The sequence below is a fragment of the Tenrec ecaudatus genome, chromosome 2, assembly GCF_050624435.1.
Source record: "Tenrec ecaudatus isolate mTenEca1 chromosome 2, mTenEca1.hap1, whole genome shotgun sequence".
In the NCBI taxonomy this organism is placed as follows: domain Eukaryota; kingdom Metazoa; phylum Chordata; class Mammalia; order Afrosoricida; family Tenrecidae; genus Tenrec; species Tenrec ecaudatus.
This window is the reverse complement of record NC_134531.1, coordinates 144251097-144265793: the sequence shown is the minus strand read 5'-3', so window position 1 is coordinate 144265793 and position 14697 is coordinate 144251097. Positions and strand designations below refer to the sequence as shown.

At 44.6% G+C, this 14697-nt stretch overlaps 3 protein-coding genes across 8 annotated transcripts in view; 2 read left to right on the top strand and 1 right to left on the bottom strand.

The window, feature by feature from the left end:
• Positions 1–3080, top strand: part of CDC23 (cell division cycle 23) — a 35852-nt gene extending 32772 nt beyond the window's left edge. Inside the window, exons 11-16 of the mRNA XM_075541616.1 lie at positions 109–228; positions 648–723; positions 1007–1068; positions 1685–1763; positions 1840–1959; positions 2115–3080. Coding sequence (XP_075397731.1) covers positions 109–228; positions 648–723; positions 1007–1068; positions 1685–1763; positions 1840–1959; positions 2115–2285 — 628 coding nt within the window. The 3' untranslated portion in view covers positions 2286–3080. The remainder of the gene's footprint in view (positions 1–108; positions 229–647; positions 724–1006; positions 1069–1684; positions 1764–1839; positions 1960–2114) is intronic.
• On the bottom strand, positions 3079–12900 carry KIF20A (kinesin family member 20A). Its single transcript, XM_075541615.1, has 19 exons — positions 12526–12900; positions 12002–12187; positions 11454–11543; positions 11222–11341; positions 10585–10723; positions 10280–10467; positions 10054–10183; positions 9652–9846; positions 9440–9551; positions 9287–9355; positions 8947–9090; positions 8648–8813; positions 8375–8542; positions 8108–8247; positions 7878–7980; positions 7401–7581; positions 6412–6503; positions 5828–5965; positions 3079–4052 (listed from the first exon to the last, which is right to left on the bottom strand). The coding sequence occupies exons 2-19, from the start codon at positions 12164–12166 to the stop codon at positions 3732–3734; spliced, it is 2661 nt and encodes an 886-aa protein (XP_075397730.1). The 5' UTR covers positions 12167–12187; positions 12526–12900; the 3' UTR covers positions 3079–3731.
• The window catches only part of BRD8 (bromodomain containing 8), a 51097-nt gene continuing 49219 nt past the window's right edge, over positions 12820–14697 (top strand). For 2 of the 6 annotated variants that reach the window (XM_075541613.1, XM_075541614.1), the window contains exon 1: positions 12971–13116. In XM_075541613.1, coding sequence (XP_075397728.1) covers positions 13032–13116 — 85 coding nt within the window. In that variant the 5' untranslated portion in view covers positions 12971–13031. Of the gene's footprint in view, positions 13117–14697 lie in introns of all 6 variants that reach the window. The other 4 variants (XM_075541609.1, XM_075541611.1, XM_075541610.1 and 1 more) reach the window with 4 other exon arrangements.

Here is a 14697-nt window from a genome sequence, read left to right as displayed (position 1 = left end):
TCTGGAGAGGTGAGGTGGAGCAGATTGCTGGGACATGAACAGCCTCTGTTAAGGATGCAAGTTGCTAATCTTAATAATGCCTTCCAAACCTGTCTTTTCATTTCTTAGACATGCTATTGAGGTCAACAAGAGGGATTATAGAGCATGGTATGGCCTTGGACAGACCTATGAGATCCTCAAGATGCCATTTTACTGTCTTTATTATTATAGACGGGCCCACCAGCTTCGGTATGTTTGGCCACTTGGCAGTGTGTGTGGCATGCGAAAGGCTCATGATTATTTTTTGATAACTGACTATTGGACACCTGTGTTTGAACTTGCTGTGTGTTGTTGGGTCATTTTTATTTAGTGTATTGTACTAGGTTTGGAGCCCTGGTGAGGTCATTTGTTCGAAACCACTCACCACTCTCTGGGAGGAAACATAAACTTTCTACTCCTGTAAATGTCTCTGAAGCTCCCAGGGGGCAGTTCAACTCTGATCTATAGGGTTGCTATGGGTCAGAATCAAATCAGTGGCAGTGAGTGAGATGAATAGGTTTTAAGTTAGTAGTATAATTGTGAGCAATGATTACAGGAAGCACTGGATGGTGGTGGAACTTCAGTTATCAATGAAGTCTTTACTGATGCTTAGACTCTTCTTCTTTCAGGCCCAATGACTCTCGTATGCTGGTTGCTTTAGGAGAATGTTATGAGAAACTCAACCAACTAGTGGAAGCCAAAAAGGTACTTGAAATTGGGTCTTGGATAAAGGTTGAGTTCTTTTTGTTGTTAGTTTTCCCTTCATCCTGATCTATATGCATAGGAAAGTCTGTTTCTAGGGGCAAGGCCAGAAGCAAAGCTGGACTGAAATCATCAGTGAGATTGCTGAATGTCAATAGCCTCAACCGATCAGCACTAGTAAAACTGAACAGCTGCTCTTGGTTTCCTGCAAAGCTTGCAGGACCTGAACCTTTATGTCCTGGCACATGGGGCAGTGGTCAAAGTGACCAGTTTATTTCTTTGACAGTGTTATTGGAGAGCTTACGCCGTGGGAGATGTGGAGAAAATGGCTCTGGTGAAACTGGCGAAGTGAGTGCAAGGGCTGAAACATTGACATCCGTTAGCTCCTCTGGTATGGTGGGTCCTCCTACTCAGAACCCTCCATCCGTCATCCTATGTGGGGGGGGGTATAGCAAGGTTTATGAATATTGATCTTAGAATGTACCATTTAAGCTTTGGTGAATGCCACTTCTCTTTGAAGGGGGTGATTTGCTTTGGGATCAAGAATGAATTGAAATTAAAATTTAAAATCGATTTCCATCTCTGAGCATGCTACCAAAGCTACTTTAAGTAATGTTCAGCTCCTTAGAAGGCTGGGAAAATTAGGAATAACTCAGAAACAGACAAAGAGGTGCAGTTTTATTCCTGCCAGTTTGATTTCGTAGGAAAAAAAATCTTGGTACCTGTTTTATCTCTTCCTGGTGTTCTAACTCTCCTGCCGTCACCTCACATTACATTGCAGAGAAGTGACTTTAAGCTTTCATGTAATCATCCCACCCAAGTGCACTAATACTCTTCTAGTTCCCTTTATGTGCCATATGCCAAATTTTCTAATTTTCTGTAATCATTTTTTTGGTATTGTGTACCTTTTTTGCTTGCTACCTTGTAGTGAGTTCTGATTTGTAAAGACCAATTTCTTTTGTAGGCTTCACGAACAATTGACTGAATCAGAACAGGCTGCCCAGTGTTACATCAAGTATATCCAGGACATCTATTCCTGTGGGGTACGTGTCAAGAACACGGGAATTTGGCAGCTAAGTGTATTCTTGCCCCCTTAGTTATTCTGTGTTCCTAATCTAGGAAATAGTGGAGCACTTGGAGGAGAGCACTGCTTTCCGCTACCTAGCCCAGTACTACTTTAAGTGCAAGCTGTGGGATGAAGCTTCAGCCTGTGCTCAGAAATGCTGTGCATTCAATGATGTGAGTATCCATCTTCTGATGCTTCTGATCTTTACCTTGGCCTGGTAATGAGAAATGGTAGTTGCTCAGTGGAAAGGCTACCTTGATCATTGGGACTATTTTTTCTGCATTTAAACTTTTGTTTGAGAATAGCTGTTTTGCATTACTTGTTTCAGACCCGGGAAGAAGGTAAGGCCTTGCTTCGGCAAATCCTACAGCTTCGGAACCAAGGCGAGACTCCCACTACCGAGATGCCTGCTCCTTTTTACCTCCCTGCTTCACTATCTGCCAACACAACCCCTACACGAAGAGTTTCTCCGCTCAACCTATCTTCAGTCACACCATAGTTGGCTACTTCCAAGCCAACACATGGGCAGACCCAGATTAAGCCTTACCTCCAAATAAAGGCCGTTGTTTCTATGGATGGACACATTTTTGGGGGGAGTTTATAGAATTACCTCCGGAGGCTAACTGGCAAAATTCCTGGCTGGAATAGACATTGTCAGTTAAAAGCACTTCTATCTCCCTTTTGTTCAGTGTGGCTGTAGATCTTGGCCTTCTTCCAGACCCTTTCTCTCTGAAAAAGCATAAAATAAAACAAAACCCTCCCTTTCCAGCACTTTAGCACTGGCATGCGACGGGAACAGTTTCAATGCTGCTGGGAGCAGGCTAGTTCTCTAGAGGCAAGGCAGGGGAAGAGGGAAGCCACTCTACCCTCTAGCAGTAGGGGTACTGAATACCTCATGAAGAGGCCAGGGCACTGGATGGGCACAGCCTCCTTGGATTTGCCAAGCACATTCCTTATTCTGGTGTCAGAGATTAGATTTAAATGGTATGAAGTGATGCATTTGCTTTTACTCTAGGGAACTATTTTTTCAAAACACAGTTTTGATGAGTGCTCTAGATTTCAAGTTAGAAGTAATTTACTGAGTTGAGTCAACAGGTAGAAGGTATCTCAGCGCATGGAACTGCTGATGGCTCTACAGGGCAAAAGCTGCCTCCCATAGCATTGGCTGTACCCCAACCAAAGTGAAGCTGGGAGACAGGGTTACATGGACATTTAGGGACGTTACTTTTGTGACTGTGCAAACAATAAATTCACTTCAGGCTAGTCTGTTTTAATAAACATTTTAAAAATGTAATTGTGTTTATTTTTTTCTTATCTCCAACAGAATGCTTTCTCCGCTTTCTTCTGTCTAGCTGAGGTAATACTTGGAATGCTCTTGGAGTCAAATCTGTACATTTATGTTCAGTAGGAGGTAATACATGATGACTATATAATGAATAAGCTTATACAGAGATGCTGGGTTACGATTTTCAGGACCCAACTTTCCTTAAATCATATTCTCAGAACAGGTTTACTATACACTCACCACCTGAAACTTCATTTTGTAGTCAGAAAGGTTTAGAAGATCGTATACCCCTTGAATTCACTCCAGTGTCTTCAAGACACCACTGCCGTTCCTAGTCAGCAGTCTCCGGGCTTGAAAGACATTTGATTCTCAAGTAATTGTCCTTACATTTTAGCAAGTTTGCTAAATTTGGAACTTGAATGTAAAAGTGAGTAATATTTTATTTAATATAAGTTTTTGTGTGCATAGAAACCACAAGTTCAAGACAAACAAGAAAAACAACATAATGAAATTACATAGACGAATATATTACAAAACAGGAAAAAATACTGGTATTTGAATATTGCATCTTAGAGGGAGTTCTAGGTATATGGTAAAGCTTAAACTGGGCAGTCGACCCACCTCGGGACAATGACTATGTTCTTCTTCCCCCCGATAGCCTTAGTATTTTTTGCCAAAAGGCCCAGATTTGAGTAAAGGGGAACGTCGTGAGCGCAGAATTCGGGCATATGGGCTGCAGTCTGTTGAGCTTTGGCAGGTAGGTGTTCGAGGAAGTAAATTCCGAAGGAATGGTTTCTTCCCTGGGGGCTGCTGATTTGGTTGCTGGTTTTCCTGGTTGACACCAAGGCGCTTCTTGGTGGAAGAAGCCTGGCCTTGGAGTTTTAGCACAGTGTGATACTGCTCAGCGATGCATGCTGCCTTCTTCCGAAGGTCTAGTTTCACCAGCATCATGTTATTCTGCAGCTCAGCCAAGGTTTGGTCCTAAAGAAAATCAAGTGATAGGAAACACATTTCTATCTGGTATTTTAGAGAAAAAAGAGGGCATGATAACACATGTCATTCACTATTAATTATCAACAATTTCTTTTAAGATTTTCTCAAATTGAAAAGGGGTGTTCTTTGACACCCAAACAGTGCTGAATATTTTCAAACCGACATGGCAGTATGTATTCAAATAAGGGATTTAACCTCTAAGAATCTAAGTTTAGATCTCAAAGGAAATGTTATGTTTAATGTAGTTTTAGGTGTTTTTCACACCTCTGGAATCAGGATATATCTTAAAATTGATGACCAGTTAGTTATCTTAGCTTGATTTTTAATTTTTTTCCACCCCAGTGATACATGAATGATGTTCTAACAATCAGTGGAATCCTAAATCTCTACCCTCTCTAGATAATTAGCACATTGCCGGTTGCTGTTAATTGTCAGAGTTGGCTCCAATCCATGCGACCACAGACAACAACAACGGACACTGCATAGTCCTGTGCCACCCTTACATTTGTTCCTATCCCTGACCCCACTGTTGCAGCCACTGTGTTAATCTATCTCGTTGAGGGTTTTTGATGGCCTTCCACTTTACCAAATCTAATGTCCTCCTCCAGGGACTGGTCTCTCCTGACATGTCAGAAGTATGTAAGACAGTCTAGCCATTCATGCCGCTAAGGAGCACTCTGGCCATAACTCCAAGACACATCAGCCTGCCCTTTTAGCAGCCCATAGTACTTTCAATATTCTCCAGCACCACAATGAAAATGCATCAATTCTTCTTTGGTCTTCCTTGTCCAGCTTTCACATGCAAACAATGCAATGGAGAATTCCATGGTTTGGGTCAGGTACGTACACCTCCATTCTCAAACTAATATTCTTGCTCTGCAATACTCTAACGAAGTCTTGTGCAGCAGATTTACCGACTGCACTGTGCATTTGGTCTCTTGACTGCTGCTTCAATGAATATGTATTTATCGTGGATCCAATTAGACAAAATCCTTGACAACTTCAACTTTTTCTCCATTTATCATGATGTTACTTCTTGGTTCAGTTGTGAGGATTTGCGTCTTCCTTAGCAATCCACACTGAAGGCTGGAATCCTTCATCAGCAAGTGCTTCATGATCTTACTTTCAGCAAGCAAGGTTGTATCATTTGCTTATCTCAGGTTCTTATTAAGCCTTCAATCCTTATGCCAGAGTTTTCTTCACACAAGCCAGCTTTTCTGATGATTTGCTCAGCATACAGACTGAACAAGTATGGTGAGAGGGCACACCCCTGATGCACACCTTTCCTGATTTTAAACCATGAAGTATTCCCATTTGTACAACTGCCTCTTGATCCATGTACAAGTTCCAAGTGAGCACAATGAAGTGTTCTAGAATTCCAATTCTCAAAGTTATCCACAATTTACTATGGTCCACTTATTGGAATGCCTTTAAATAGCCAATAAAACACAAGTAAACATTCTCTGCTTTGAGCTATCTCATATCAGCTATGAAATTTTTGTTCCACCTCCTCTTCTGAATCCGGCCTGAACTTCTGGCAGTTTCCTGTCAATGTACTGCTGCAATCATTATTGGATGATCTTAAGCACAGTGCTTAGTACTTATAAAATAGGAATCTTATTTTTATTTTAAAGGGAGATAAAATCCCCTCATGAGATAAGTCTGAAAGTATTTTCATTGCTCTTTCCCTCATTCCCTTTCTCAAATACACACTGGAGTGGGCTGGGTGGGGAAGGAAGAGGTAGACAGACTGCCCTCCTAACCTGTTTGATTAAGATGTCATCACAGGTGGTCAAGGCTTGGCGAAGTCTTCCTGCCCCAGTGCTGTGGCAACAAGCTCGCTCTGCCGACTGGAGAGACTCTCCAAGTTTCTGAAGCTCTGTCCGCAGCAGCCTTACATTCTAAAAAGGAAACAGGAATCAGATTGTGGCCAGCCAGTATGACAGGATAATGGTCTGGTGGGATTGTATAGCCATTAAAAAGAAGTGACGTTAGAAAGGCTAGTTAGCTGACAAGGAGATAATCCCTCCCCAACGCCAGACAAAAATATCTTGCCCTCACACAAGTCAAGGAAAAGCAGTATTGTAAACGTGTAATTACTATCATTGGAAAAAAGCTTCAATAAGTTTGAGAGAGAAGGCCACTGCCCCGTCCCTCCCTGTGTATATAAAATGTTGAATTGGCAAAATGTATTATACCTAAGCTTTTAAAGAAATAGATTGCTAGATGTAATAGGAAAAAAAAATTTTTGGCACAGGGCGAGGTGGGGTGGGGAGTGGAATCGTGGTGGGAAGAATTAGAAATTGCCCTAAGTAACAGTTCTGGTAACCTAGAGAAAGGTAAGTACCTTCTGGCCCTCCTCTAACTTCTTGTCCACATCAGTAGTGAAAGGCTTGGCAGAAGGTGGAGGTTCCAACATCTTCTGATACTTTTGCAGCTCTGAGGGAAGAGAACAAAAATCTTAAATTGTAGGATTCTATGCTTAGACGTACCACTTTAATTTGTGGTTAACAGCAGCCTATAGAAACCAGAAAAGGTGAGGTTACATGCATCCTAGTGAGATCACAGGGATGCAGCTTCAAGTGGAGTAAATGTTGGACTTGGAGTTAAAAGGCCCAGATTGGAAGATTAGCTCTTTCCTTTGCCGGTTCTGACTGGACACATCGTTTACTACCTAGTTTTCAAGGAAGTCCACAACTTACAATGGAATTCTATTCTGATTTTTCTGTCCTGTTGCTTCCAACTTAAGTTGAATACCTTATTTTGAAACATCTCATTATTATCTTTTAGTATAAGTATCTTTATAAATCTGATCCTTGTCTTTGGGATTGAAACAAACTTAAAAGATACATTCTATGTACAAATGTGCTTTGCACAATTGATATATGTATGGATTGTGATAAGAGTTGTATGAGCTCCTAATAAAATGATTAAAAATAAAGATATTCTAACATATATTACTAGTGATAAGATGTTAAAAAAATAAGTTGTGGGTTGATGTGACTTGAGTTATGTCTCAGTTGGAGACTATCTTAAAATGGGACTAAAAACAAGAATAGTTTCTAGAATGATAAAAGTGGTCTATATAAAAAAATAAAACAACAAAAAAGAGGTCTATATTTTGAGCTAGGTGGTATATTGCGCTATTCAAGATGCATCATGTCATATTTCAATAGGGGGAGGGAGAGGAGAGCTACACCTATCCTACAGAATAATTACTATTAAGATACATTAAAACAAAACAATTTCAGATTGTTCAAAATGTAAACCTATAAAGTGCTAATCCAGAATTTCCACCTGAATTGCCGTTATACTCTCTGCCTTCTCTTTCCTCACCTTCAGTGGTAGAGCTCAGCTCTGCTTTGCACTGTTCCAATTTAGCTTTAACCTCCTGAAGTTGCTGGGTGTAGTTCGCTGCCAACCGATGTGACTGCCGTAGGGATGATTTCGACCCTTGTGGCTGCTCTCTGGCTTCCTTTAACAGGGCTTCTAGTTCTTCAACTTTTTCATCTCGCTCCTAAGTGGGAAGCAGAGAGCATAATTCCATCCAGAGTCAGAAAAATGCAGAAGGACCAGATGACAGAAGAGATGAATAATGGCCAGGCCTTGAAAGCCCATGAACACTTACCTTATTTCTTAGCAAACCATATCCTTAAACCATCACACAAGGATTGAACACATACACAGCACTACAGGGGAAATAGACGTCATCTATTTCTGCTCACATCAGAGTTTAGAAAGACTTCTCAACCTCAAGCATGCTAGTGATGGGAATCTGAGCGGCTAGTTGGAAGATGGTTCAGGGAAACTCACCTGAAGCTCTTCTTGGTAAAAACTCGTCAATGACTCTTTAAGAATCTTTAGTTTCTCTTCATACATTTCCTCCAACAGTTCCTTCTGGATGTCCAAATGTTCACTGCCGGAAACAGGAAAAAAAGTGAATGAAGAACCTGAGCTTAGGGGACAAATCTTGAGGCCCAGCTCCAGCCCAGTCTCCACCCTCTGGTCCAGAAGGCAGAACAAGCAAAGTTACTCGGTGGTACCTGCACCACTGTTCCCGTTGTTGCATCTGCTCTACCATCTCATTGCAAATTTCATCCCGGAGCCGCATCTCTAGCTGCAACTTTTCTTGCCGTTCTTTCAAAAGCAGTGCTTTCATGGCCTCTACCACCTGTAGGAGTTCCTAAAGGGACACATAGGACAGAGGTCAGGAAATTCCCATGCTCCAAAAAGAAAGGCCCATTTGGAAGGCAGCACAGAAACCATGTAGCCATCAAACTTCTGCACTAAAGCCTTCTTGCCATTCTCACCTCCTTGCCATACATGGAGATGTCTGTTTCATTTTCTCTATCATCATCAAGGCCTGGGTCCAGTTTAGCGCCTGCCTCTAAGATGGGAGATGCCCGCAGACTGGCGTGCTCCTTGATGAATGAGTGCAGGGATGGTAATCCCAGTTGTACCGGTGGGGCATGCACAAGCTAGGAAGAGAAACGTGGAAATGAGGTCAACTAGTCCCTGGTGATGTCTTGAAACCAAGGTATCAACCCAAAGTGAATGCTACCATCATACCTACAGCTTCTCACCTGGCTAGCAATAGCTGAGAACTTGGCCACATGAAGGGTCTCATCATAGGTAGATGCACAGGGGTTCACGTTGACAATCATACAGGAGCGGCCTTGGCCTGTAAAGAAGCCTTGGAACACTCGAGTCAACTTGCTGTCACGGAAGGGAACCAGGTTCTGCTTTGACCTGACAAGAGAATCACAGAATAGATCTGTGAGAATTGTAGCCCTTGGAGTATCCCAGCACTATCCTCAGTGGTGAGCAGGAAGTCTCTCTAAGCAAACCATAGGGACCCGGGCCAGCGCAATCCAGGGCTCACCGGTTCTGCTGGTTTTGGCGCAGGGCAGCAATACAGCGGCCAAGAGTGTGCAGAGAAGTGTTAATGTTTCCTGCTTCCTTTAGCCGCTCACCATTCTTCTGATCTTTGCAGCGCTCTGAGCCAGCCAGATCACAGAGTGACAACCTAGAATGATAGACAGGACCTGTCTGACATAAGGACCCTATACAGAGGGACTTCAAAATGGAATGGGATTAAAAGATAATAGAATTTCCCCTCTTCATATAGAGGGGAGGGCTCTACCACAAGTAATTCCTCAGAAGGCCTCCATTACACATTATTTTAGGTCCAAGAAGCCCAAGTTCTAAATAGTCAGACTTACTCGCTGATCTTAGGGATTATATCTCCTTCCCCCTGAAGGTGCAGGATTCGGATGGAGAAGATGCTATGACTGAAAGAAAAGGAGAAACTTTATACGACGCCTTCCTGGAACATAGTGAAGTGTTCACTTTCACCACTTTCACAACCCACTCACCTGCGACTAGAGTTCTGGTTCAGGTGGGTGCTGGCAAAGCTCTGGTTCTTACGACCCACTTTTAGGAGTTTCCAGGCCTCCTCAGCATCCTGAACATGAATCCAATTGAGATCTGAAGCCAAACGAGAGAAATGCAAACAGGGAAGCACCCATCTCTTTTCCCGAGTGTCCCCTCCTCTACAGTTCATGCCAGTTTCCCCACTTTCCCATACCTTTCACATAGGGATTGCCGTTTTGATCTTCACACAGCCGCAGAGTCTGCCTCTTGCGCTGCTTGCTAGGTGGTTCTAATAGGTCATAGATCAACTCATTATAGATTTCAAAGAAGGATATCCAGATGGAGAAGCGGATGTCTGCGGGGACACTTATTGGGGCAGTGTCTGGCTGTGCCCATCGGTGACTTGTTTCTAAGGAAGAAGCCAGTGTACAGTAGTTCAGTGTACAGTAGTTCAGCTCCAGAACAGTTCATCTCCATTTTGGCCAGGGGTTCCGTGGAAGACAGAACTAAAGCTGCAGCCTGTGGTCTGTGTGCACGCACGTGCGCACACGCACGCACACCCCCCACCCCACCCTGGATCCTGTTCTTTGGCAGAGAACCCAATTATGGTACATACCATCCAACTGGCTACTGCTGGTAAACTGACTGGTAGAGGACAGTCCAGCAATACCACTATCAAAGCTGGTGCTGGTACCCATCCGACTTTCAATACAGACACTTCTCTTCAAGGAGGTGGAAAGCTCCTCCTGGGAGACACAAGGAAAAAGGTAAGCACACAACATTCCATAAGTCTGAATCAGCTCCCCTCCTCCACCCCCACCCCCACGACACCAACACTTCACCTCAGGAAGGGCTCCATTTAGCAGGGCCAGCTTCTTCATTTCTTCCTGCCGGATCTGCTTGCTGTCCAGCCAGATCACCTCATTGGAGAGCAAGGGCTTCAGATCAGGTGTTGGCTGAAGCTGGCCTTGGAGGCTATTAAAAATCAGAGCTAGGGACCGGGGTAGGATCCCTCCATCTTTGATGGTACCTGGAGATATGTAGCAGACGTTTAGCTGAGGCAAGTGCCTTTCTCCCTCTATCTCATCAGAGGCAAAGAGAGTACCATCAGGCCAATCAACGCTCCTGTAAGGTTTTAACTGCTTACCTTGAATTGTGTGGGTTTTCCCGGAGTTGGTAACTCCATATGTATAGATAAGCCAGTTCTGTCCTTTGAGTACGTCTTTCACCATCTCCTTCACGGTCAGGTTGAAGAAGGATGCCTGTCCTACTTCTGGCCCAAAGATCTAAAGAAAGAACCAGTTCTTCAAGGACCCATCCTTCATCTCTCATTCACCTGTGCTGAGCAAGCAGACTCTTCCTGCACTACTACCAGCTGCTCCCTAAATCCTTAAGATTCACTCACTCTCTGCTAGCCTAAATTAGCAAAATATTTCTGAAATGTTAACCACTAAGCTCAATGTTGCACACACAACGGGCAGACTATCAAGGTCATATGGGTGTCACTTTGGAGATGGATGGATTTGGATCCAAACCCTATGCTCTTATCAGTAATGGTAACATTATTTTTTTCACTGTGTCATAATATCTTAGGAAAACAGAAACAATAATAGAGCTATGTTGAATTAAAGCTCTTACAGTGCTTGACAAAGTAGCATATAGCAGATACCCCCGCCCCCAATTAAAAGGGTGTAGCTTATGTGTATATACAATCATCGAGAGAAAGGTGTTCTTCCCAGAGAGTGAACAAAATTGCCTCTCCATGTGGGTCACAGCCTCCATACCTGAGAAAAGGTGAACCTGTGAGTGGCTTGGCCAATTCCTCGTTCATTGCTCTTCAAGGCAAAAGAATCCTTGGGTGCTTGGAGAGTAAGAGTCTCCATATTCTCAATGTGGACACACCCCTGAGGAAGGGGGCAGGGGGCGCAGAGAGGAGATACACTTGTCACACAACAAAACATCTCTGATAAACTCTTCTGTAATGCATTCTGCCATCTTGAATCCTCAGACACTCACCTGATCCTCCTGTCGTTCCAACTCAGACAGTAACAAGGGTCTGATTCTCAGGTATACTTTCACCTTCTCTGTATTATCCTCAGATAGAACCTGTGGTAGAATTCCAGCCCAGAACCACATGTTAACATCAGCAATTACTTCTAAGCAGATGGACAAACATAGCCTAGGTCTAGGAATCATACCAGCACTATCCCAATTCTACCCCAAATTATGGACTTCTTCATTAGTTTTCGCCCTTCCCTGACTCATCAGGATCTTGCAGGCCCATCTTGCCACACCGATTATTGGAGTCAGAATTGGTTGACTGGTATGCTCTGGGACGCCACAGTGAAAGACATCTTCAAAACCCCTGCCTCGGGAAACTCTCAATGGGAGACTTCTGCGTCGGTTTTGTGGAGACAAAATGTGATCATGTCTCTGGTTTTAACATACTATGTAGTACATTAGTTTTCAACGAAGGTCACCGCCCCCCCCCCTTCCTCTTGCCCTGGAGAACTTATAGCAACCCCGGGTCTAGAAACTTTGCTGGTTATCACAACTCCCTTTACCTGCTGCTTATCCTCCAGGGAAGCGGAGATGGCAGAGCAGTCTGAAAGCAAGTCTTTTCGTATCACAGACCCCAAGTCTGCAGCTGTGGACTCAAACATGGGGGAGACTACGACCTCCTCATCGGACAACAAGCCCACTGGCGGAGAAAGGATTCCTTGAGACATGACAGCAGGCGCAGTTTCAGTCTAAAAAGAGACAAGAGTGGCTAGGGAAGAGAGTCTCCAGGGACGGAGAGACCTGCAAATTTCTAGGTAAGAAAGAATCCCTTGCCGCTGACGCCTGAATTCGCAGGGGACCGAGATGAGTTACTTCCTTAACGCAGCCTGCGGCGGTTAGGGTCGACCTGGGATTGAGATGGCCCCGTGCCTCGCCCTGCGGTGCTGTACGAGGCCAGCGGAAGGCAGTTGGGTGGCTTTTCCAAACTCACCCCCAAGGCCCAGCTGAATGCAGAAACATTGAAGGCGACAAAAAAGAAAAAGGAAGGACACAGAGATGGCAGTAGCGTTGCTTCATGAAAACTCACCGTTCCTGGAGGACAAGAGCTGTAACTCGGTCCCAGCCCCGCCGCAGCCTCACCTTGAGCCCCAAGCCCGCAGGTCCGCGAGGGGCACGACTCCGCCCACGAGGCCCGGCTTTGTTACGGATACAATGTTTTAAATTACGCGCTGCGTTCGTTTGGCCAATCAAATAATGACGCTTGCAGTTACCAATCACCGCCAGGGAAGCGGGAGGGCAAGACTAAAAGACCGTTTGCTTCGGCGTGACCCCCGCCTTTACGCGCTTCCGGGTTACCAACTGCCGCGAATTTGGAATTGGGTCCTCTGAGATGTGTCCGCTTAACTCTTGTATCGAACTCCACCCATGTTTTTCCTAAGAAGCCTGAAGGGAACCGTGAGGATACAGTCACCACTTCCTGTCTTTCCGTCACAACGCTTCTTCAAAAGTGGTTTGGTACGCGTGCTGCGTCCGACGAAAGAACTACATTCCCCAGGAGGCGCCGCGACCAACGCTCGTACTCGATTTCCCAGCATGCCCCGAGGCTTGGCTGCGCTGGAGTCGCTCTCCAGTTGGGGCTTCCGAGGCGTCGGGGCTAAGATGGCGGCAGGAACGGGCAGTGAGTGTTTGTGCGTCTTGTGTGTGGCAGGCCTTGGTAGATTTCTGGCACGCAGTCGGAGAGGGAGGACGCGTGTGCCTGGGAGCTTAGGGTCGCCAGAGACCTGCCCTGTACGGCGTCGTGGAGGCCAATGGTGGGGGACCCAGAAGTGGAGGAGGGCTTTGTCTGGCCCAGAGCGTGTGGAGAAAGCAACTCCGCGGATCCTTGTGTGTCGGGGTTCCGTGGGAGACTAGATAAAGGCCCTCAGAGAAACCTGGGCGTGCAAACAGACGTTGTGTGCCCTGTGGCATGGCTGCCATTTCAAAAGGCCGTTCCGTTTCGGAGGAACGTTGGTGAGGCATTGGAAAGGGAGTCTTAACCGCTGGGGCAACTGCGTGTGCTGCACCGGGGCCATTTCCCTCGTTAGGAGTAGAATGAAGGAAAGATCTTTTAGGTCCTATAATTAAGGGGGAGGCCTAAGGGAAGTAAACAAGTTTATGCTAAAAAGGAGGCGGAGCAGCAGAGTGTTGTCCCTGGGAATCCCTTGTCTGCAAATGGGAAGAAAACGAGTAGAGTAGGACCTTTCAGGAGAACGGCTTAATCTAACATTAATGCACACACTGGCGTTTTTATATTTTTTTAAGATGTAGATTGAAGCATTGCCATTGGAGGGAAACAAATGTCCTTTTTAAGTAAACCAACAACAACAAAAAACATTGCTGTTGAATGGATTCTGACGCAATGACTGTAGGACAGAGTAGAACTGGCCTGGAGAGCTTCTGACACTAAATCTCTCTGGAAGCAGATTGCTACATCTTTTTCTTCTGCAGACCTACCTGACCCTTTAACAGCGGTGCTTTAACCACTAGGCTCTTTCCACTTCATACATAGTGCAGTTCCCATCACATGGGACCTTTCCATACTGATGATATTTCAATCACTGGAAGGGTGAATATAAAAATTTGGTGACACCTACTGCTGTTCAATAGATTTCCCACCATATAGGACAGAGTAGAACTGCCCCATACTGTTTCCAAGCCAATAATCTCTATAGAAGCTGACTGTCTCCTGCTTTTCCTGTGGAATGGTGGTAGGTTTACACCGTGATCCTTTAGTTTACAGATAAGGGCTTATCCACGGCACCTTAATCGCCTGTTTTGTCACAATACTTTGGGTTGTTTTCTATTACACCTTTAGTTCTATCCCTTTGGCATTTAGAACTAGTATAATTGGTTCCCCCCCCCCCAAAAAAAAAAAAAAAGAAACGGAAAAAAGCTCTGCTGGGTGGAGCTTTCTTAGTACACCTTTTTTGTCCCCCTGCTAGGAAATTGCTCTGAGTTAGTGCACCCATTGGTGTTGCCTGGGAAGGTTCTCTCTGGTCATAGTGAATATTTTTGTAAAAGCAGTTTTACTGTAACCTCGTTATTTGATGGCTGATTAAGAGAACAGTGCATGGCCTTGAAATTTTGTTTCCTGCATGGGAAAAGTGCCACAGTAACTTGTGATGTTGAACACAACTCACAAGGACAGTGCTGTGGGAAAAGCTCAAGTGTTCAGGTGGATTCAAAAATGGAAAAATGTTAATTGATGACAAACCCTGTC